Source organism: Schistocerca cancellata, chromosome 5, assembly GCF_023864275.1.
Source record: "Schistocerca cancellata isolate TAMUIC-IGC-003103 chromosome 5, iqSchCanc2.1, whole genome shotgun sequence".
Taxonomy (NCBI): domain Eukaryota; kingdom Metazoa; phylum Arthropoda; class Insecta; order Orthoptera; family Acrididae; genus Schistocerca; species Schistocerca cancellata.
In genome coordinates, this window is record NC_064630.1 from 678,588,243 (window position 1) to 678,611,415 (window position 23,173).

The 23,173-nt window shown below is 42.7% G+C and overlaps 1 protein-coding gene across 1 annotated transcript in view; it reads right to left on the reverse strand.

Annotated features, from left to right (window-relative positions):
- The window catches only part of LOC126188760 (roundabout homolog 3-like), a 310,858-nt gene that overhangs the window by 150,983 nt on the left and 136,702 nt on the right, over window positions 1–23,173 (reverse strand). The window contains exon 3 of the mRNA XM_049930370.1: window positions 16,863–17,014. Within this exon, the coding sequence (XP_049786327.1) occupies window positions 16,863–17,014 (152 nt within the window). The remainder of the gene's footprint in view (window positions 1–16,862; window positions 17,015–23,173) is intronic.

Sequence of the window (23,173 nt, forward strand, 5' to 3'; positions counted from 1 at the left end):
TCTCGGTCATATTGTTTGTCATGAGGGCGAACTTATTCTTCCTGAGTCGGACGTTTGACAATTCCAGTACGCACCGTCGGTCTTGTGAGTCAAATTTGTTTGCCGGTCCACCGAATGGGTGCACCTAACATAGAAATCTGCCGGGATTTCAGGGGTCTGATACGACAGTTTCCACCGTTCTGATAATCACAACGCCAGACTGTATAGTCTGCCAATTTTTGTGGACGCGTCAGACCATTACATTGCTGCAATGCAACGCTCCTCGTCTCCAGCGCGGCATTTTCTGCTGCGACCTAAATCAAGGTGAAATGGTAAAATGCTGTCGTACCGGCCTGGGGTTGTTAAATGAAATTCACAGCTCCCTGTTCTCAGGTGAGCCGACCGGGGTGGCCGAGCGGTTCTAGGCGCTACAGTCTGGAACCGCGCGACCGCTACGGTCGCACTTTCGAATTCGGCCTCGGGCATGGATGTGTGTGATGTCCTTAGGTTAGTTAGGTTTAAGTAGTTCTAAGTTCTAGGGAACTGATGACTTCAGAAGTTAAGTCCCATAATACTCAGACGCATTTCAACCATTTTTTTGTTCTCAGGTGAACAATAGTTTGTTCTAGATTTGGTCATAGTTGGTTCCATTTGAATGGAGTCGGGCTTCACAGTGGATTCATCTAAACAAAATCAGATTGCGTTGTAAAAGAGATTAATTCAGGGGAGAATTTTTATAGCTTCTACCCCAATGTATGATTTGCCAATCAAACACCATTCCTTTTCTTATTTGTGTTTTTCAGTTTTGGTCAACTAGATGTTATGAAAGGACTAATAAAACATTTAATTATCTTGTAAACTTAACACCTATGCCGTCCGGCGACACCACAGTGCTGTTGTGAGCGAAATAACGGTCAACGGCCGGCGACACCACAGTGGTGTCTTGTGCATGTTATCGCTCAGTGGCTGGTGACAACACAGTGCTGTCGTGAACATAGTATCGCACAGTGGCCGGCGACAGCACTTCAGTATCTTTTGCATTCTGTTGGTGTTTTGTTTAGGTAACAATAAGCTACACACGTCAACAGGTACGTGCCTTTTCATCATGCCAGACGAAAGAGACGATACGATTATTTACGTTGAATGCGCGGACGTCTTGTCTGACATTTTGGACGACTTGGCCGAGTTGGAAGAAAACATTGAATATAAAAAATATGAAGGTGAAGCAGCATCGTAGGAAGATAGTGAATACGTCCAAGAAGAATTCGGCGAACGCTACGGTTGCCAACTGATTCGGCTGATTCAGAAAAAGACGACAGTGCACAGTGGTCAGACTTTGATTTACCGAGGACCAATAATAAACTTGAAGGATCTCCAGATCCAAACATATTTCCCAAAGATACAAAGAGCGTCGACGATATCGTAGAACTGTATATTGGAAACGATCTATTTGAATATATTAGCAATGAGGCCAACAAGTACTACAGTCAAAATTGCAATAGAAGAAACTGGATTAAAAAATGCCAAATTTGTCGACGCGAACATAGAAAATTGTTTGGGCTTGGTATCCTTATGGGAAATGTAAAAAAAGCCAGGATCGATGATTATTGGTCAACGAATCCGCTGATAGACACACCGATGTTTCGCAAAACGATGTCCCGCAACCGGTTCAGACAAATATCTTTACCACATTTTCCGACAACAACAAAAAACCGGATAATGCCGACAGGCTTTTCAAAGTCCAATTCGTAATTCATTATTTTCCTAAAAAGCTATAAGAAACCTTCAATACACGTCAAAACATCTCAATTGTTGAAGGAACGATACCGTGGTGTGGGCGGTTAAATTTTAAAGTTTACAATCCGTCGAGAATTATGAAATGTAGCATACTCATTCGGATGCTGTGTGATGTCGAGTAAGGGATACATTTCCTCATTCAAGATATATAGCGGCGCTGGACAGCCTTTAGCAAAAATAAGGAAAGGAACTATTGACACCTTCTTATGGAAAGTGGCATCACCTCTACATGGATAATTATTATAACAGTGTAGAACCTGCAGGGAAGTTACTTGAGAATAAAATTCGAGTTTGTGGAACGATATGGCAAAATATAGGATTTCCGGAAAAATTAAAGCGCGCAAAATCAATTTGTTTGAAGCTTGTCATCAACGGAAAGGTGAAGTACTCGCACAGGTATGTAGAGCTTCGAAAAGTAAAACGATACGAATGATCTCTGCAATACATAATGCCACTTTGACTGATACTCAAAGAAAATGTAGTAAAACATACTACACTATAAAAAAACCAAAAGTGTATTAGACTACAACAAATACATGAAAGGAGTGGATCGGGCAGACCAATATTAGAGTTATTACCCTACATCCAGAAAAACTATAAAATGGTCAAAAAAGTCTTTCATGTACCGACTTAATTGCTCATTATTTAATGCATTCCCTGCAAGTCAATATTTCAATACAGAGCACAAGAATCTCCAATTCCACGATTTTTTATTGAAAGAGTCTGACTCGTGGATAAAAGTGCATGTACCTGCTTCTGAGAAAAACTTGGGGGTTGCCACTACGTCGCGTACCAGCTAGTACTTATTTCCGAAACGAATAAACGAAAACGAAGGAACTGTCATGTATGCTCCAAAAACAAAATAAAGGAGAATAACAAACTTAAAGTGCAAGCTTTGTGTAAAATTAGCCTTACGTCTTGGAGACTGTTTCGCTGCATATCATACGAAAGAGAAGTACTAAGTACCAAAGACAATGCAATATATATATATATATATATATATATATATATATATATATATATATATATATATATATATATATGTAACAAACAAAATATCTCTGAGCACTATGGGACTTGACATCTGAGGTCATCAGTCCCCTAGACTTAGAACTACTTAAACCTAAGGACGTCACACACATCCACGCCCGAGGCAGGATTCGAATCCCGCGTCCGGTCATCGTCATTTAGGTTTTCCGTGATTTCCCTAAATCGCTCCAGGCAAATGCCGGGATGGTTCCTTTCAAAGGGCACGGCCGACTTCCTTCCCCGTCCTTCCCTAATCCGATGAGAGCGATGACCTTGCTGTCTGGTCTCCTTCCCCAAACAACCCAACCCCCAACCCAGGATTTGAACCTGAAACCGAAGCAGTTGCGAGGTTCCGGACTGAAGCGTCTACAATCGCTCGGCCACCGCAGCCGGCGAAACAAACACATTTTGCATTTATTTACGTATGTATATCTTCGAAATTTTATGAAAGTATTGGAAGAGGGTTGTGAACGTATGAGAACCAACGACGAGATTAATAAAACTTAACAATTTATAATCTTCCGATAATGTCAAGAACGGCTGGCCGCAAGCCATGTAATTCGAACTAGCGCTGCCGGTGGCAAGCGAATACATTTGTACGAGACGTCCGGGCGGCAAAGTGTTAATACGCCGCTGTTCCCATTCACACTGCCTCAACTATTCATTCTTTTTATTTTATTGTGATGGTAATGGGTACATTAGCAATTTAAGGTTCACTCTTATTAAATTAATTAATTTGATTATTAATTTGAGTTCTGAAAGACACCACAGGCATAGGCAACAAAAGGGCCTTGAGTGTTAATTCACTAACTCACTTGTAAAAATTCAGGGTATAGCTCATAATTTGAAAGTTATTGAGAAGAATTTACTTTTCCTTATGTAAAAATAATAACATTTAGCACCAGTCAGACATACTTTTATGAGGAAAGCAAGTGACGGCTTGTAGTATATCAAAACAGATGTTTATGCACAGCTCGCGAAATACCAGTAAATTACAGGCCACTCATTTCTAAGAGTGTAGTTGATCCTCCATAGCATCGCAGATGTACTCGATGAGGAAGAGCTCTGACGAATTTGGTCGCCAAGTTATCAACGTGAGTTGAGTATCAAGCTCCGCAAATTACTGTAGCATGATTATGGCGTGTGGCAGGAAAACATAACCTGCTGAAAGATGCTATCTCCATCGGCACAGATATCAGGGATGATGCAGTTCAGTTACTCCTGAATAATGTTGCTGTACACCACAACGATTATGACTACTATGTTTACTAAATAAGGTTTAGTGACATCCAAAGATCACAGTGCACACCAATGTCGTAAATTTTGTACATTTTCTGCTCATTGCTGTGGAAGTGGACTGTATAAAGATAAGGAAATCTTTTATCATTCATATAATAAAGAGAGATAATGTTTCATACCTAGTAGTTCCCATCGGAAAACTCCCCTTGCCATCAACGAACCCACAGTTAACACTAGTAGACATTAGTTTCGTCAGATCATCACAACGGGTCTCATGAATCCTGGATGAATGAACTCCATAGCGTAATACTTTCTCCACCGGCTTCTGTTCGTGGTGTGGCTTGTATTTCCTGCAGCCGTTCGTCTGGGCGATGGTGTACCCGCAAACAAACATCGATCTGACGTAACAATAAACGTGATTAATCCCACCATGCGATCTCCGTGTGGTGATGAGGCACGGACGAGCAACACTTTGCGCCCATTCTTTGTTTCACCATCGTCCGGCCACTTTATATACACTGTTGTCCAAAGTTAAAGCAACAAACGGACATTTTGCCGGGTTGCGCTTATTTTGCGACAAAACGAACATATGATAGCAAAGAACAAACAGTGTAAAGAACACAGGACGCAAACGCCGGCCGGAGTGGCCGAGCGGTTCTAGGCGCTACAGTTTGGAGCCGTGCGACCGTTACGGTCCCAGATTCGAATCTGCCGTGGGCATGGATGTGTGTGATATCCTTAGGTTAGTTAGGTGTAACTAGTTCTACATTCTACGGTTTCGGTCTCCAAAAACTGTCGCCTCATACGAGAAGCAACAGAACGATTCACGTTAAGCCAAGGGGCCACATCAGTTTACGAATGTCGTGGTTCCATTCTTCCTAAGGACCTCCACCGTAGAGAGTCTGGTTGGAGTCTTCTCTGTGCTATACTGCACCGTCTGTGACTGCATGCATAGCAATTGTGGGTGTGGGACTACCTGGAAAACGCTACTCCGTTCGATAGGTGCCTTGACGTCACCGTTGCCATGGTCTTCCGTTGTCTAAAATGCCACCTTCCGTGCAGAACATGATCGTACGGATATCTGTTGACAGTTTGTATGATTATATCGGAATTAGACACAGAACAGGAAATACCGCCTTGTTTTCTGATTTCAGACACCAGTGTGGATGCTCACGAAAGTAGAATTCCAGTAGCAGACCAACTTCACGTTTCCAAGATGCTCGTTCCCAACCATCTCGACATAACAATTTGCCCATTTTCAAAGTCACTTGTGTCAGGGGATTTCCCAATATGCGGCCCGTTTCGTCTCACGAATGATTCACTATTGGTCTCAGGTTCGCTTAAATACTTTTCTTACCCGAGCATTCAATCTAGGGGCAGGAAGGGTCACAATTGTTTGGACAGCCTGTGTATAAAGGGACTACATTGGATGTCTGTGCAACACTTTGAATGTTCCATTTCCTAGGCATCCAGTACTGGTCAAGCGTCTTTTGAATTAGCCTTTTACACGCTCCCAGCATCGATTTGATTATTACTTCCCGCAAGGTAAACCATAGTTTCGTGTTGACTTAAGAACAGTCGACTGGCCGCTCCATTATCTGAGAGATCGGCACGTTAATTTAATCGGTAGAGGCATTCCACTTTGCTTAAACGAAATTGTAACACTCTTAGCGCAGGTGACTATAAGAAATAAACAGGGAATTTTAAACACTACGAACACACAGCTGGTGCTTCGGCAATTTCCATAAGATATAGCGAGAATCGAGGCGGGAGGTAATTTCCGCGGCGTCCTTACGTGCGCTCATATTATCGGTACACTATAGATTTTCGATAGCCAATTTCCTATTGTACTGGCCCGCAAGTACAGCTTTGAAACGGAACTCGATAACGGCTGCGTTGTGATAGCGCACCGTCACCGGCTTGATGGATCAAGAATTACGGAGCTGCGTCAAACTCCAAGCTCGACAAAGTTTCAAGACAAAAGTTCACACTGTTGGAAATATACCTCCTGAAAAATTAATGTAAACAGAATCTGCTTAATTCTGCACGACAGGAAAAAAAATTATACTTAATTGTATTTGCTATTGAAAAATGAACCGAGTTTCTCGGTGTTGATGTTGGTATGTTGGTGCGGGCGCACGGATGAAAGGTGATTAAGCGGCACCCCAGTTTCTCGTGAGAACCGAGTTATTATTTGTGCGCAAAGACACTGTGTAAATGTGAATGTTACGTTAAACTACGAAATAGTGATGTAAGTGATTTCTCAAGGATTGTGTAAGACATTACGTTCATTGAATGTGCTATAAATAATGTTTAGATGTGTAATAAACTCGTCAGGGTTTTCCATATCATCAGTGATGTTGTTTTTTGCAGTTGGATTCATACAAATCTTTGGGAATTGTTCTCGTTTCAAATAATTTTAGTAAACTGACATCATCATCGTCTGTGTAATGAGAAAAATTTTTATCAGTTTTAGGGCACTGGTTACGTACTTTCTTTTGTAAAACTAGACGTGATCGTCTTCAGGGAATGTCTGCAATCATTACTTATACTAAAGTTTCCAAATTCAGTCTTCATATTGTAAGGTGCCTATAATTTTGCACCTTACAAGCACTCATCCACATACTTTGCCGTGATCTAAAAACACAATTAGGTATCATGTGATAGGTTGTACTTCGTATATATGAATACGTAAAGAGTTTGACATTGTCTCGTACGCCTTGTAAATAATTGTCAACGCTTATTGCATGGAAGGTGACGGTGTGCCTTTATTATCAGAACGGCGTAGCGAATGATTGCGTATATTAGTAAAGGTTGGAGCGCCAGTGGAGATGAAACGGCAGGCAGAACTCAAGCTCTGGGTGGAAGTCCCGCACACGTGTTGGCCCTGCTTCAACACAGGAAGTTGCTAGACAGACGTCGTGACACAATACAGGGGCGACTGGCCGCTGGCGGCCGCTATTGTATTAGGACCGGAAGGATAACCGGATAATACTTCCGAACTTTGCAAATCTTGGAGGCAGGTGAGAAGAACGAAGATGCGGCACCTCGGAAACCACGCAGATCATGTTATTTCAAAGGAATTTTACTCAGAAGCGCACCATTGTATGAATATAGGTATTTCCTAGCACACTTTCCGCGCTGGACGACAAAAGACTAACGTGTGGTTGGTCGACGTTCGGAAGAATCTGTAGAGAGGGAGAAAATTCCGTGGTTTCAGGCATATGATTCGTTTTCGGAATTATGAAGGTTGGGAGCCGAGACTTGGTGGGAAGCCAGCTGTGGAGAGACGAGGTCTTCCGTTGTGAGCGCCCATGTGTGACGGTCGCTCGATATCAGCTTTGTTGATAGAGACGGACTTGCTGTCTTTGCCCTCAATACAGTTTACACAGTCAGGAACTGTACTGTTGTGAGCCTATATGATTCTGGACTTCACTTCCGCCGGCCGAAGTGGTCAAGCGGTTCTAGGCGCTACAGTCTGGACCCGCGCTACCGCTACGGTCGCAGGTTCGAATCCTGTCTCGGGCATGGATGTGTGTGATGTCCTCAGGTTAGTTAGGTTTAAGTAGTTCTAAGTTCTAGGGGACTTATGACCTCAGCAGTTGAGTCCCATAGTGCTCAGAGCCATTTTAACCATTTTTGAACTTCACTTCCGGGTTGGGAGTCGTTGTTGACTACGCAGCGTTCAGTAATTGAGAGCACTTGCTCTGCCTATATTTAGGTTGAAACGTTATCTGAACTCCGTCCCCGCGGTTGGGAGTTCGCGTTTCTCCTCTGTAGAACACAGAGAGGGGAAGACAGTATTAGAGCACATTAGTCAGAGGACAGCCTTCTGACGTCCTAGTGTTTCAAAGAGTTTATTTGTGGCTGGAGTTTTTCATCGTCACAGACGAGTACGAAAACCATCATTTCGACGCACCGGACGCAGTGCATACGGTGATATCGCAAATTTCTTCGACTTATTAGGGCTATAAAATCCAAACAGCTGTGATCACGTTAGTTTATTTCCACTCAGTTTCCACACCACCGTAGGTCAGCTTTGAAGGTAGTGTCTTCTAGTGTTTGGTACTTACATTGTGTCAGTCATTTCACGTTATTGATATTAGACTGCGGAGCCATAATAGGAGCGAAGTTGGGCAATTGATCAGTAATTTTACTAAGGAAATGCAAACTTTGTAATATATACTTTTTTTATCTATTCAAATGATTTTTACTCAGAAGCTCACCATTGTATGAATATAGGTATTTGCTCGCAAACTTTCCGCCTTGGACGACAAAAGACTAACGTGTAGTTGGTCGACGTTCGGAAGAATCTGTAGAGAGGGAGATCGGTAATTTTACTCAAGAAATACAAACTTTGTAATATATAGGTTTTTTTATCTACAATAAATATATAAGTAGAAACTACGTCTATCATTTGGTAGGATTAGTTGCCGTCATCATTAATTTATATTTAGATTGCAATTTATAGAATTAAGACATCCTAAGATTTGCTTCAGGGGGCAGTCAGACAGCGCCAAATCTTCATTTTAGCGTTTATCATTTTCCGTTGCGGACATTCATTTTACACCCGGCGTGAGCAGCATCTTGGAATATCACTTACCTTTCTTTCCATATGACTCGTTTCAGATCTATTCTAAAAATTTTAATTGATATTCGTTTAACACAAACCGTTTAAGATCTATGTTTAGAAATGTCCAAATTTGTTAAGTAATTACTTCCATTAAAACAGTTGGCAATATATCATTTATTACATTGCAGAGTTAGCCATCGAAAACCGAAGTGAAAGTTCACTGTCATAACTAGTCGTACATCAGGCTGTTACGGCTTTATAAAGATTTTTCAGGAAATCTGGTTGATGAAACAGCAGCATCTCTGAAAAGCGCTATGTCTCTGTAGAAGGTGCACTGTTGTAATTAATAAAGTTTTTTTCCTAACTTCAGATTTTGAAACAACTAATGTGGGGTTTAAAACATTAAAATATTTTAAGAGAATAGGCATAATGTTCCTTGGGCTTACTGACCTCCAGATCTCTGAACAATACACAGTTACCTGTCAACGTTACAGTGAGCTCCCTGCCGCCGTTGGATAAACAGCTGCAGCAGCAAGTCGTATACTCCTAGCTCACTCATTTGTTACATAGTTTAATTCTTAATTTCTTTGCGTGTTTTTGGTACTTGCATTGTTTAATTCATAAATTTCGGGCGTATTATAGTATTCGCGAGTTGTAGCATCGCGTTTTAGTACCCGAATAGTGTAAAATCGCGTAGTCTCTTTCCGCCGCCGAGCAGTGTGTCAGAAGTGCGCATGTAGCAGCATTACTGCATTTACTAGGCAATCTTGTATTTTAATAACGGTTTAAATTTTGTGTCGATTTGATTGCGCTCTCTGTAGATTAGTTCAGACGTTCTTTGCACAACAGTTTTTAGCATGGATAGGGACTGCAACTGCTGTGTTCGGATGCAGGCTGAGTTGGCATCCCTTCGCTCCCAGCTTCAGGCAGTGTTGGCTTCGGTCAAACAGCTTGAGGCTGTAGCCAATGGGCATCACTGTGGGTGTCCGGATGGGGGTTTGTCGGAGACGGCCAGCTCGTCCCACGCATCCCCCGATCGGACTACGACTGTGGCTGCCCGGGATACTGCCCGTATTGAGGCTGATCCCTCACCTGTGGTAGAGTGGGAGGTCGTCTCAAGGTGTGGCAGGGGGCGAAAGACATTCTGTAGGGCTGAACGGAAGGCCTTTCCAGTTTGTCTGACGAACCAGTTTCAGGCTCTGTCTCAGGCTGATACTGATCTTCGGCCTGGGATGGCTGCTTGTCCTGTTCCAGAGGTTGCCGCTCAGTCTGCAAGATCCGGGCGGTCGCAGAGGGTGGGCTTACTGGTAGATGGGAGCTCCAACGTCAGGCGCGTAATGGGGCCCCTTAGAGATATGGCAGCAAGAGAGGGGAAGAAAACCAATGTGCACTCCGTGTGCATATCGAGGGGAGTCATTCCAGATGTGGAAAGGGTCCTTCCGGATGCCATGAAGGGTACAGGGTGCACCCATCTGCAGGTGGTCGCTCATGTCGGCACCAATGATGTGTGTCGCTATGGATCAGAGGACATCCTCTCTGGCTTCCGGCGGCTATCTGATTTGGTGAAGACTGCCAGTCTCGCTAGCGGGATGAAAGCAGAGATCACCATCTGCAGCATCGTCGACAGGACTGACTGCGGACCTTTGGTACAGAGCCGAGTGGAGGGTCTGAATCAGAGGCTGAGACGGTTCTGCGACCGTGTGGGCTGCAGATTCCTCGACTTGCGCCGTAGTGTGGTGGTGTTTCGGGTTCCGCTGGATAGGTCAGGAGTCCACTACACGCAACAAGCGACTACACGGGTAACAGGGGTTGTGTGGCGTGGGCTGGGCGGTTTTTTAGGTTAGATGGCCTTGGGCAAGTACAGAAAGGGCAACAGCCTCAACGGGTGCGGGGCAAAGTCAGGACATGCGGGGACCAAGCAGCAATCGTTATGGTAATTGTAAACTGTCGAAGCTGCGTTGGTACAGTACCGGAACTTCAAGCGCTGATAGAAAGCACCGAAGCTGAAATCGTTATAGGTACAGAAAGCTGGCTGAAGCCAGAGATAAATTCTGCCGAAATTTTTACAAAGGATCAGACGGTGTTTAGAAAGGATAGATTGCATGCAACCGGTGGTGGAGTGTTCGTCGCTGTTTGTAGTAGTTTATGCTGTAGTGAAGTAGAAGTGGATAGTTCCTGTGAATTATTATGGGTGGAGGTTACACTCAACAACCGAGCTAGGTTAATAATTGGCTCCTTTTACCGACCTCCCGACTCAGCAGCATTAGTGGCAGAACAACTGAGAGAAAATTTGGAATACATTTCACATAAATTTTCTCAGCATGTTATAGTCTTAGGTGGAGATTTCAATTTACCAGATATAGACTGGGACACTCAGATGTTTAGGACGGGTGGTAGGGACAGAGCATCGAGTGACATTATACTGAGTGCACTATCCGAAAATTACCTCGAGCAATCAAACAGAGAACCGACTCGTGGAGATAACATCTTGGACCTACTGATAACAAACAGACCAGAACTTTTCGACTCTGTAAGCGCAGAACAGGGAATCAGTGATCATAAGGCCGTTGCAGCATCCCTGAATATGGAAGTAAATAGGAATATAAAAAAAGGGAGGAAGGTTTATCTGTTTAGCAAGAGTAATAGAAGGCAGATTTCAGACTACCTAACAGATCAAAACGAAAATTTCTGTTCCGACACTGAAAATGTTGAGTGTTTATGGAAGAAGTTCAAGGCAATCGTAAAATGCGTTTTAGACAGGTACGTGCCGAGTAAAACTGTGAGGGACGGGAAAAACCCACCGTGGTATAACAACATAGTTAGGAAACTACTGCGAAAGCAAAGAGAGCTTCACTCCAAGTTTAAACGCAGCCAAAACCTCTCAGACAAACAGAAGGTAAACGATGTCAAAGTTAGCATAAGGAGGGCTATGCGTGAAGCGTTCAGTGACTTCGAAAGTAAAATTCTATGTAACGACTTGACAGAAAATCCTAGGAAGTTCTGGTCTTACATTAAATCAGTAAGTGGCTCGAAACAGCATATCCAGACACTCCGGGATGATGAAGGCATTGAAACAGAGAATGACACGCGTGAAGCTGAAATACTACACACCTTTTTCCAAAGCTGTTTCACAGAGGAAGACCGCACTGCAGTTCCTTCTCTAAATCCTCGCACAAACGAAAAAATGGCTAACATTGAAATAAGTGTCCAAGGAATAGAAAATCAACTGGAATCACTCAACAGAGGAAAGTCCACTGGACCTGACGGGATACCAATTCGATTCTACACAGAGTACGCGAAAGAACTTGCCCCCCTTCTAACAGCCGTGTACCGCAAGTCTCTAGAGGAACGGATGGTTCCAAATGATTGGAAAAGAGCACAGGTAGTCCCAGTCTTCAAGAAGGGTCGGCGAGCAGATGCGCAAAACTATAGACCTATATCTCTGACGTCGATCTGTTGTAGAATTTTAGAATATGTTTTTTGCTCGAGTATCATGTCGTTTTTGGAAACCCAGAATCTACTATGTAGGAATCAACATGGATTCCGGAAACAGCGATCGTGTGAGACCCAACTCGCTTTATTTGTTCATGAGGCCCAGAAAATATTAGATACAGGCTCCCAGGTAGATGCTATTTGCCTTTATTTCCGGAAGGCGTTCGATACAGTTCCGCACTGTCGACTGATAAACAAAGTAAGAGCCTACGGAATATCAGACCAGCTGTGTGGCTGGATTGAAGAGTTTTTAGCAAACAGAACACAGCATGTTGTTACCAATGGAGAGACGTCTACAGACGTTAAAGTAACCTCTGGCGTGCCACAGGGGAGTGTTATGGGACAATTGATTTTCACAATATATATAAATGACCTAGTAGATAGTGTCGGAAGTTCCATGCGACTTTACGCGGATGATGCTGTAATATACAGAGAAGTTGCAGCATTAGAAAATTGTAGCGAAATGCAGGAAGATCTGCAGCTGATAGGTACTTGGTGCAGGGAGTGGCAACTGACCCTTAACATAGACAAATGTAATGTATTGCGAATACATAGAAAGAAGGATTCTTTATTGTATGATTATATGATAGCAGAACAAACACTGGTAGCAGTTAGTTCTGTAAAATATCTGGGAGTATGCGTGCGGAACGATTTGAAGTGGAATGATCATATAAAATTAATTGTTGGTAAGGCGGGTACCAGGTTGAGATTCATTGGGAGAGTCCTTAGAAAATTTAGTCCATCAACAAAGGAGGTGGCTTACAAAACACTCGTTCGACCTATACTTGAGTATTGCGCATCAGTGTGGGATCCGTACCAGATCGGGTTGACGGAGGAGATAGAGAAGATCCAAAGAAGAGCGGCGCATTTCGTCACAGGGTTATTTGGTAACGGTGATAGCGTTACGGAGATGTTTAACAAACTCAAGTGGCAGACTCTGCAAGAGAGGCGCTCTGCATCGCGGTGTAGCTTGCTCGCCAGGTTTCGAGAGGGAGCATTTCTGGATGAGGTATCGAATATATTGCTTCCCCCTACTTATACCTCCCGAGGAGATCACGAATGTAAAATTAGAGAGATTAGAGCGCGCACGGAGACTTTCAGACAGTCGTGCTTCCCGCGAACCATACGCGACTGGAACAGGAAAGGGAGGTAATGACCGTGGCACGTAAAGTGCCCTCCGCCACACTCCGTTGGGTGGCTTGCGGAGTATAAATGTAGATGTAGATGTGAAACTGTACTCCTTCAAAATATGCGTCTTTTCAGGGCTGCATTCGGCCGTAACTTCATTTTTATGGATGACATTACGGAATTACATCGAAATGGTTGTGGAGGAGCTGTCGGAAAGAGAGGATATTGTGTGAATTGACTGGCTTTTCATTCCCCGATTCAAATACCGTAGAGTACGTGTGGGATGTGTTAGTGAGAGGTATTGCACAACGTCCTCTTACAAATAGGTTCAAATGTCTCTGAGCACTATAGGACTCCCCTAGAACGTAGAACTACTTAAGCGTAACTAACCTAAGGAATTCACACATCCATGCCCGAGACTGGATTCGAACCTGCGACCTTAGCGGTCACACGGATCCTGACTGAAGTGCCTAGAACCGCTCGGCCACACCAGCTGGCCGTCCTATTACGATAAGGAGTATTTGGCAGATGTCAACAGCGCTAGTGGAGGAGGGGATCACCCTACCGCAATAACTCCTGATCAGTCTTGTGGCCAGCATGGATTGCCTTCCGTGGTGATCACAGTTCTTATTAAGAACCAAGCTACAACTTTCGTAATGTTCAGGAGACCATCAGAAATCGCACTGCCTTCAATGCAACTATTGACTGTGGAAGAGTCATTTCTGTATGTCTCACTGGATATCTCTTTCAATTACCTTGTGTACTACACTGTGGCAGTTCCTTCTATGTATGTTACAACTTTCATCGAGCTATGTTACTTGGCAGTGGAACATCAAGTAAGTTTTGTAGACCAGTGCTATTCCCGCACACTTTCGTGATTGGTCGGGTATGTCCGCCAAACATTCGTAAAATTAAATTTTGGACACCAGCTTACGTAAGATCTTCAGCATTGTCAGATTGAGTTCTTAATTATTTAAATGTTATACACTGAAGAGGCAAAGAAACTGGTATACCTCCCTAATATCATATAGGGCCCCCGCGAGCATGCAGAAGTGCAGCAGCACCACGTGACATGGACTCGACTAATGTCTGAAGTAGTGCGAGAGGGAACTGACACCATCAATCCTGCAGAGTTGGCCATATATCCGTAAGAGTACCAGGGGATGGAGCTCTCTTCTCAACAGTACGTTGCAAGTCATTCCAGATATGCTCAATAACTCTCTTGTCTGGGGAGTTTGATGGCCAGCGGAAGTGTTTCAACCCAGAATAGTGTTCCTGGAGCCACTCTGTAGCAATTCTGTATGTGTTTCGTATCACATGGAATTGCCTAAGTCCGTCGTAAATGGACATGAATGGATGCAGGTGATAAAGAACAGAATGCTTACGTACGTGTCACTGTCAGAGTCGTATTTAGACGTATCAGGGGTCCCACATCACTCCAACTGCACACGCTCCACATCATTGCAGAGCCTGCACCAGCTTGAAGACTCCCTTGCCAACATGCAGGGTCCATGGGTTCATGAGGTCGTCTCCAGACCCGAAAACGTCCATCTGCTCGATACAGTTTGAAATGAGAGTCTTCCGACCAGGCAACATGTTTCCAGACATCAACAGTCCAGTGTCGGTGTTGACGGGCCCAAGCGAGGCGTAAAGCTTTGTAATCAGTTATTCAAAATGACAGTCACAATCGCATTTAAGTAAATTAATCGCTATTTCCAGACAAGTATGTTGTCTAAAAAGAGAAAGATAAAAAAAAGGAAAGCTTTGTGTTGTGCAGTCATCAGGGCTACAAGAGTGTGCCTTCGGCTCCGAAAGATCATATCGATGATGTTTCGTTGAATGGTTTGCACAATGACACTTGTTGATGGCCCAGCACTGAAGTTTGCAGCAATTTACGGAAGAGTTTCACTAGTTTCACGTTGAACGATTCTCTTAAGTAGTTGTTGATCCCGTTCTTGCAGTATCTTTCGCCGGCTGCAGCGATGTCGGATATTTGATGTTTTACCAGGTTCCTGATATTCACGGTAGACTCGTGAAATGGTCATACGGGAAAATGCCCAGTTCATCTCTGAATCGCAGATGCTGTGTCCCATCTCTCGTGCACCGACTAGAGCGGCACGTTCAAACTCCTTTAAATCTTGATAACCTGCCATTGTAGCAGCAGTAACCGACCTGCACAACTGCGTCAGACACTAGTCTTATATAGGCGTTACCGACCGCAGCGCTGTGTTGTGCCTGTTTTCATATCTCTTTATTTGAATATGCATCCCTATACCAGTTTCTTTGGCGCTTCAATGTATTTTAATACCAGAAGGTATCTCGAAGCAAAATCCGATTCGGCATTCTCTGCTACCTGTCATCGCTTCACGACAACTAATTCTACCCTCATGGTCGAATGACGATACAAATGGCAGCTGATCCTGGCTAAACCAAAGACGTTTTACCTCATGTTCCTAGATGAAACAGGAACCGAACACCATGACCAACCCCTCCCCCACACGATACCTTTCTGCGCGCGGCATCCTCGAACGTATTTGTTGCTCCCCTAGTCTACAAACTGCCTCCACTTATTACGGTGTCTACATCTACATCTACATTTTCACTCCGAAGCCACTGTCGTTACCTCCCTTTCCTGTTCCAGTCGCGTATGGTTCGCGGGAAGAACGAATGCCGGAAAGCCTCCGTGCGCGATCGAATCTCTCTAATTTTACATTCGTGATCTCCTTGGGAGATATAAGTAGGGGGAAGCAATATATTCGATACCACATCCAGAAACGCAAAAGGCACCCTCTCGAAACCTGGACAGCAAGCTACACCGCGATGCAGAGCGCCTCTCTTGCAGAGTCTGCCACTTGAGTTTGCTAAACATCTCCGTAAAGCTATCACGCTTACCAAATAACCCTATGACGAAACGCACCGCTCTTCTTTGGATCTTCTCTACCTCCTTCGTCAACCCGACCTGGTACGGAACCCATACTGATGAGCAGTACCCAAGTATAGGTCGAACGAGAGTTTCCTAAGCAAAATCCTTTGTTGATGGACTACATTTTCTAAGGACTATCCCAATGAATCTCAACCCGGCACCCGCCTTACCAACAATTAATTTGATAAGATCATTCCACTTCAAATCGTTCCGTACGCATACTCCCAGTTATTTTACAGAAGCAACTGCTACCAGTGTTTTTTCCGCTATCATATAATCATACAATAAAGGTTCCTTCTTTCTATTTATTCGCAATACATTACATTTGTCTATGTTAAGGATCAGTTGCCGCTCCCTGCACCAAGTGCCTATTCGCTGCAGATTTTCCTGCATTTCGCTGCAATTTTCTAATGCTGCAACTTCTCTGTACACTACAGCATCATCCGTGAAAAGCCGCATGGAACTTCCGACACTATCTACTAGGCCATTTACATATATTGTGAAAAGCAGTGGTCCCACAACACTCCCCTGTGGTACGCCAGAGATTACTTTAACTCCTGTAGACGTCTCTCCATTAAGTACAAGATGCTGTGTTCTGTTTGCTAAAAACTCTTCAGTCCAGCCACACAGCTGTCAAGAAGATAAGTTACATGAAACCTGTCGTAAGGATGAGTAGGAGAGTCGGTGCAGGTAACAGAGTACCTGGTCGGTGCTGGTGATGAGTCGCGTGTTGTCCAGCCACCAGGAGACGGCAGCAGGCGGTCGCGACCCCACCGTCCGGCAAGTGATGTGGTACCTGCGTCCCGAGGACAGCGGCTGCTCCTCCAGCTCGATGCTCGTCAACAGCGGCCTGACTGCAACACCACCAGCCACCGTAAACATATGCGCAGACGCCGACTGTAAGATGGTTCAAATGGTTTCAAATTGCTCTGAGCACTATGGGACTTAACATCTGAGGTCATCAGTCCCCTAGAACTTAGAATTACTTAAACCTAACTAACCTAAGGACATCATACACATCGAAGCCCGAGGCAGGATTCGAACTTGCGACCGTATCGGTTGCACGGTTCCTGACTGAAGCGCCTAGAATCGCTCGGCCACACCGACCGGCTAGAATTAAGAGAAAAGTTCAAGAGTGTGATTAAAATTCTGGGAGAAACGATATCAGTATTAAGATTCGCTTATAACATTGATAACCTTAGCTACATGAAGAATAATTTCATATCCTGTTTAAATGGAACGAAGAGTTGAGTGACAACTTAATGGGGATTGAAAGTAAAGCGATGAGATACGAAAGTAATGAGAAGCACCAGTAATTAGAACAGTGAGAGACTTAATAAAATGTTCGACCGCGAAGTGAAGCTAGATGAAAAATTCGCCTATCCTCCAAGCGAAGTAACACATGGCAGATGAAGCACGGAGAAAATAAAACCGGACTACCACAGGCAAGACGCGGGAGGCACTCAGCCTCGTGATGCAAAGCTATTCGACGGAATAGTAGCGGCTCCGGTCAAAGAAACCCATCGTAACGACTGGGAAAGCGGTGTGCTGACCACATACCCCTCCTACCCGCATCTTCAGCTGAGGATGACACGGCGGTCAGACGATGGGCCACTAGTGGCCTGAAGACGGAGCGCTTACAGGCAAGACGGGGAATCTTCTCAATCAGAAGTCTATTAGTATCAAATATGGGTCATAATGAAGAAAAAATTGCTGAGGACGTACCTTTAGAGTACAGTATTGTATGGTGGGAAATCATGGACTGTCGGAGAAACGGAAAAGAGAATTAAAAAGTCTGTGATGTAGTGGTAGAGAAGATAGTTGAATATTAGGTGAGCGGGTAAGATAAGGAATGGGAAAGTCCTGTGGAGAACAGGAACATGGAAAACTCTGGCAGGAAGATGGGATAGGTTGATAGAACACATACATAAAAAGTTCTCGTTTTAGTTGCATTCGACAGACATTCGTCGAAAGCTTGGGATTTTAACCGATTTTGACGCGGCACCTAAACCGAAAATTTTTCAAGCAAGAACTCCGCGCAATAGACTTCATAGCCACGATAGGACATACATTAAGACATCAGGGAACAGCTTCTGTGGTACTAGAGGGAGCTGTACAGGGCAAAACCTGTTGGGAGAAGAGAGAGAGATACTGACGTTTTCTAGATGTAACTGAGGGAGTAGAGTGCAAGTGCTACTCCGAGGTTAAGAGGTTAACACACGAGAGATATTCTTGACGGGTCACATGAAACTCATGGCGCGCCGCATCAAAAAACGTAAAAAAAGAAATACTGCATACGCGTGGTGAAGCCTGCAACAAACCTCCAGAAATGTATGTTTAACAAGTGAGCCCGTAGAGGATGGTATAAGAGGCATACAGTTTGACCGACCTTGCTTTTCCATCTCAGTTTTGCGGAGATTAAGACAATCCATCCTTGGACCTAGTGAGTCGACGAGCAGGATTCTTTATCCCTGTTCTGCCCAGAAGCCCTCGAAGTTTATGTCCTTGCGGAAGCAGTATCAGCGCTGTCGTGTTATCTGTGAAGTACAATTCTACTTCTTATAATTCAAAGTGATTAATCAGGTAATTATATTTTTCGGAATAAAGTTCAAAAGGGATGCTGTTACGATGCGTTTATTTCCGAAACACAATAAACTGATAATATCGACACAATGAATAATGATTAACTTACGACAGAAGTAGATTGGAAGGCACCCTATCAGCGAATGGCGACTATGGCGCTCAACCTGTATCTCGTACTTACATACTCGTGATATTTCGTAGGCGTTTGTACACTTTCGTTAGCTTAAACATTATCCTTTTGTTTATTAAAATGATAATTTCTGGCCTTGTAATATTATTGTAAGAAAGTGGTTATGAGCTACAGGGTTTTCTAATATCTTTATTGGAAAAAGAGAATTTAATAGCAAATATTTTTTAGGCAAGGTTGCTTGCTTCGCTCCAGAATAACAGTGCTTTTCCTATCTACCTCGCTGCTGACGTAACCGGCCTTTTCGTGTCTAAGCACGGCGCCTCACACCACCTTCCACTGGCAACGCCGTGTGGTCCAGCCGCAACTTCAGGCAACTTGTGAAACAAAAATTTTACTTCCGACTGTGTACGTTTTGCAGTACCGCCTTATTCGCTGAATGCTACATGATGTATGCAGACACGATACAAAATTGTAAAAATGAAAAATAATGAAATGAATTATCCCTTCAACTGAAGGGGTTTCTTACACATCCCCTTGGATAATTTCTTTTCAAAATAGTTAAATTTGTCTTTTTTTTAACAAAATCGTAATACTGAAAACGTTAGGAAGCGGTCTTTCTGCTCTTACGAGCAGCCTGTACAATTTCGTTCATTTAATTTTTCACGACAGTTTCTTTTTTTTCAACAAAATAGTTTTAATATTTCGTTATGAGGTGTGTTACACACAAAATCAAATTGTTCTTGAGGTACTGTTACATTTTTAGTTAAGAAACAGATTTCTTAGCTTTACGATTAATCGTAGTAACAGAACATTTGAATTCTTTCTTATCGTGGTCTCGTTAAACTAAATGTCATCATTCTTTCCAATAGAAAGTTATCGAACACCAGTAACATATTAATTCAAAGACACCAAAGACAGTAAGCGTAAGTTTCAGAATACTGACTATCCACTTAAAATTTGCTCACAACATCGGCAAAATATTGTTTGACTTTACATACTTTTAGAAATATGACAGGAACATTTCGCTCACATTTTCCAGCGGCTAGTTGGCCGTCCCAAGTAAATCGGTCGTAGTGATTGCTCACAATTTATGCAGACACAATGTAGACGCATTGTGCACAGTAAACAAGGGAAATTATTACTGCTCACCATTACACTTTTCTTAAGAAACACTAACGACTCAGGATCGTTCTTTGAGAATTCATGACACAGACACAATTATTTTGCGTGAAACACTGTTTTTCGCCGGCGGAAGTTGCTGGTCCTAGGTCGAAACGTTTCCATGTATTTCCGCAATGACACTCACCACTTTTGTGTGTTGTGCAACCGCGCCTCTTGTCACTGATTGTTCATCTTGTTCGTCAATCTGTGCATAACATCTGGTTGTATGAGCTCCGAATTTTACCGTGTTTACATCCATCATTACATTTAGTACGAGTAGATGCAAAAAAACCGCATATTTCAGAAGCAAAATAAAAACAATAGTTTACGTTTCCCATACAACGACTATTTTAATAACAATATTTCATACTCTTTCCAAGTGTCGAATTGAAAACACTTTTTCTAATTGCTAGTCTTAGTAATATACATGAAATATTTCATACTCTTTCCAAGTGTCGAATTGAAAACACTTTTTCTAATTGCTAGTATTAGTAACATACATGAAATACCACTACCCTCACAAATTCCTGAAAATGATTTTGCAGTTCTAAGTCTGTTGAACATTGATTTAATTATATTACTCTTTCATTGATCATTTAACAATAACTATAAATCCCCCGCGTGACACAATTGTGTTTACAAATTCTGTTTATACCCCCCCCCCCACCCTTGTGGTCAGTACTATTCACCAGATATGTTTACGCGCAGACCTATTGAGACACATTCTTGATTAAGTCACGCCGGCATCCATTCATTCGGTCACCCGGCTGCATCAGTTGCACCTTTCAGAGGTCATTAACATTGCACCGTCAGCACGGGTTCTTTAAATTGACTGACTGATGTCACAACACGCCTGATACAATGTCCTCGAGAAGTTCTTCAAGAACCGAACAAGTTCTTAGAACTACTGTTTCTTTCAGTACGTACAATGAATTCTGCGACATACCGTACAACATATCTTAGTAGATTTCATATATTTGTTTACTAAAGAGATGTCCTCGACTGTACCTCATACGCAAATTTGTCAGAGCCAGCAGGCTTCTCCGTAAGTGCCACGGTATCTACTGACATCACCTCGCTTTGTATCTACGTCTTACTACTTTGGATTCAGAATGTGCCACTTCTATTGGATTTCGGCTATGTATCCTGCTCATAATATACTACTCTTCATAATTCTCATTGCACGTTTTTAGCTTGTCCTTAATAATGTATGATTTTTTCGTAACTGTTCATTAATCTTGTTTATTTCAAAAATATATTCCTTTCCTTGAAAACAAATTCCGTAGCCCACTTTTGAAAACCTAGTAAATCATCATAATATTAATAAATGAACACGAAAACAGAAGTGCCAATTTTTAATGTTAATTGTACAAGGAGATCAATGATCCTTACACAGTTCGAAAGGTACTTTGCCACACATGTGTACAAAGAAAAACTAACGGGTGTATATAGCCGTTAAGAGTCGGAAAACGAAGTAGAAGCTTTCACATTCATACCACTGATGTTACATTCTCCATTACGCATTAAAATCTCCAATACCTGAACATCGAGAATTGAAGAGATAACAACCTCTGTCCTGCGCAGTGAACAGGTGCTATGGTAGAAATGACACACGAAAGTAACAACGTTTCGTGAAATCGCATTCTAGGGGCTTTCCCGTTTACATGCTTAATTTTCAGTAAAAAGTGCAAAACGGGCAGCTACAACGCAACGATAACTAGGTCAGTGATTTTGTCTGCAGAGAAAATCAACGAATCGTACTAACGAAGTCCCTGAATAACGTTGTATAGTGACGCCGTTATTGCTCTTCCTTTTCTGTGAAAGTAACTGTGTGGTCATTTGCTGCCGTTACCAGAAAATTCCTAATTTTTAATTCCTAATTTTTAATTCCTAATTTTTAATTTTTTCATTTTCAAGAACTACGACTCCGACTTCCATTCTTAAGCGGAAAATATATTTGCTTAGGGGTATGCGTAGAAGGAGAATATTAACGGGTCACAGTGAAAGACGCACAGTTAGATAAAAAAAAAATTTCGTGGAGAAAGTAATAGCAATGTGGACATTCATAATGATAATGTATTGTTTCATTTAGAGATAATAGTATTATTAGGTGAGCATTGAAAATTGAAGTACCGATTATTAAAATTTATTATATAAGGAGATCAATGAAACTTAAACAGGCCTAATTCGCAAGGAACTTTCCATGGATGTGTACAATAGAAAAAAAAATCCTGTTTATGCATAGACATTAGGAGAGGAAGTAGACAGTCACACATGAGAAAAGTTTTACTTTGTCTCCGACATCGCTCCTATACCCCGCGTAACGATCGGGTACTATGGTAGAAACGACACACGAAAGTAATTACGTTTAGTGAAGTTGCATCCTAGGGACGTTCAAGTTTAAATGTTTTAGATAGTTCATTTGCAGTAACACAAGTATACCGAACAGCTACAATGCCGTAACTGCTACGTAGTTGATGTTGTCAACAATGTAAAATAAAACGTAGGAACGAAGACGTCGGGGACAACAAACGTTGTTTATTAGCGTCCTTTTTTCACTTACTTTGGTCTAAGAGTAAACGGAACCAGCTCTGTGTTTGTTTGCCGCCGTCACCACAAAATTGTGAGTGTTTCTAATTGTCAGAATATTCATTTACAGTAGTAACAACGTCCCTTATTGTATAACTATATTTGTTTTAGGCCATGGCTCGAAGATGAATATTAACGAATCGAATTGAAGTAGAAAGATTTAGGGAAGCACAATTTTTGCGTAGAGAAAGTAATTGGGATAATGGAGACGCTGATAACAATAATTCTATTTTCGTTCTGAAACATACATTTAAATGTACACTGATAAAAATTTCAAATAATTTTGAGAACTGTGACTGCAGTTTGAAGACTTTACAGTACTGTTATGGCTGTTTGCAGTTGTTATGGCTTCTCCAGTACTTGTTAGCAGCAGACACAGTGGCTGCGCCAAAGACTGAGACAACGCGGAGTTTTACAAATATTTATTGAACTTTATTTACAATTTCTCCCTCGTCATCGCTGTCCAGCCCTGCGGAGCCTTCCGCCCGGCTGCTGCTGTGTAGATTCTCCAACAATGAGGGCCACTGATCGCATTCGGGAGCCTCAGGCC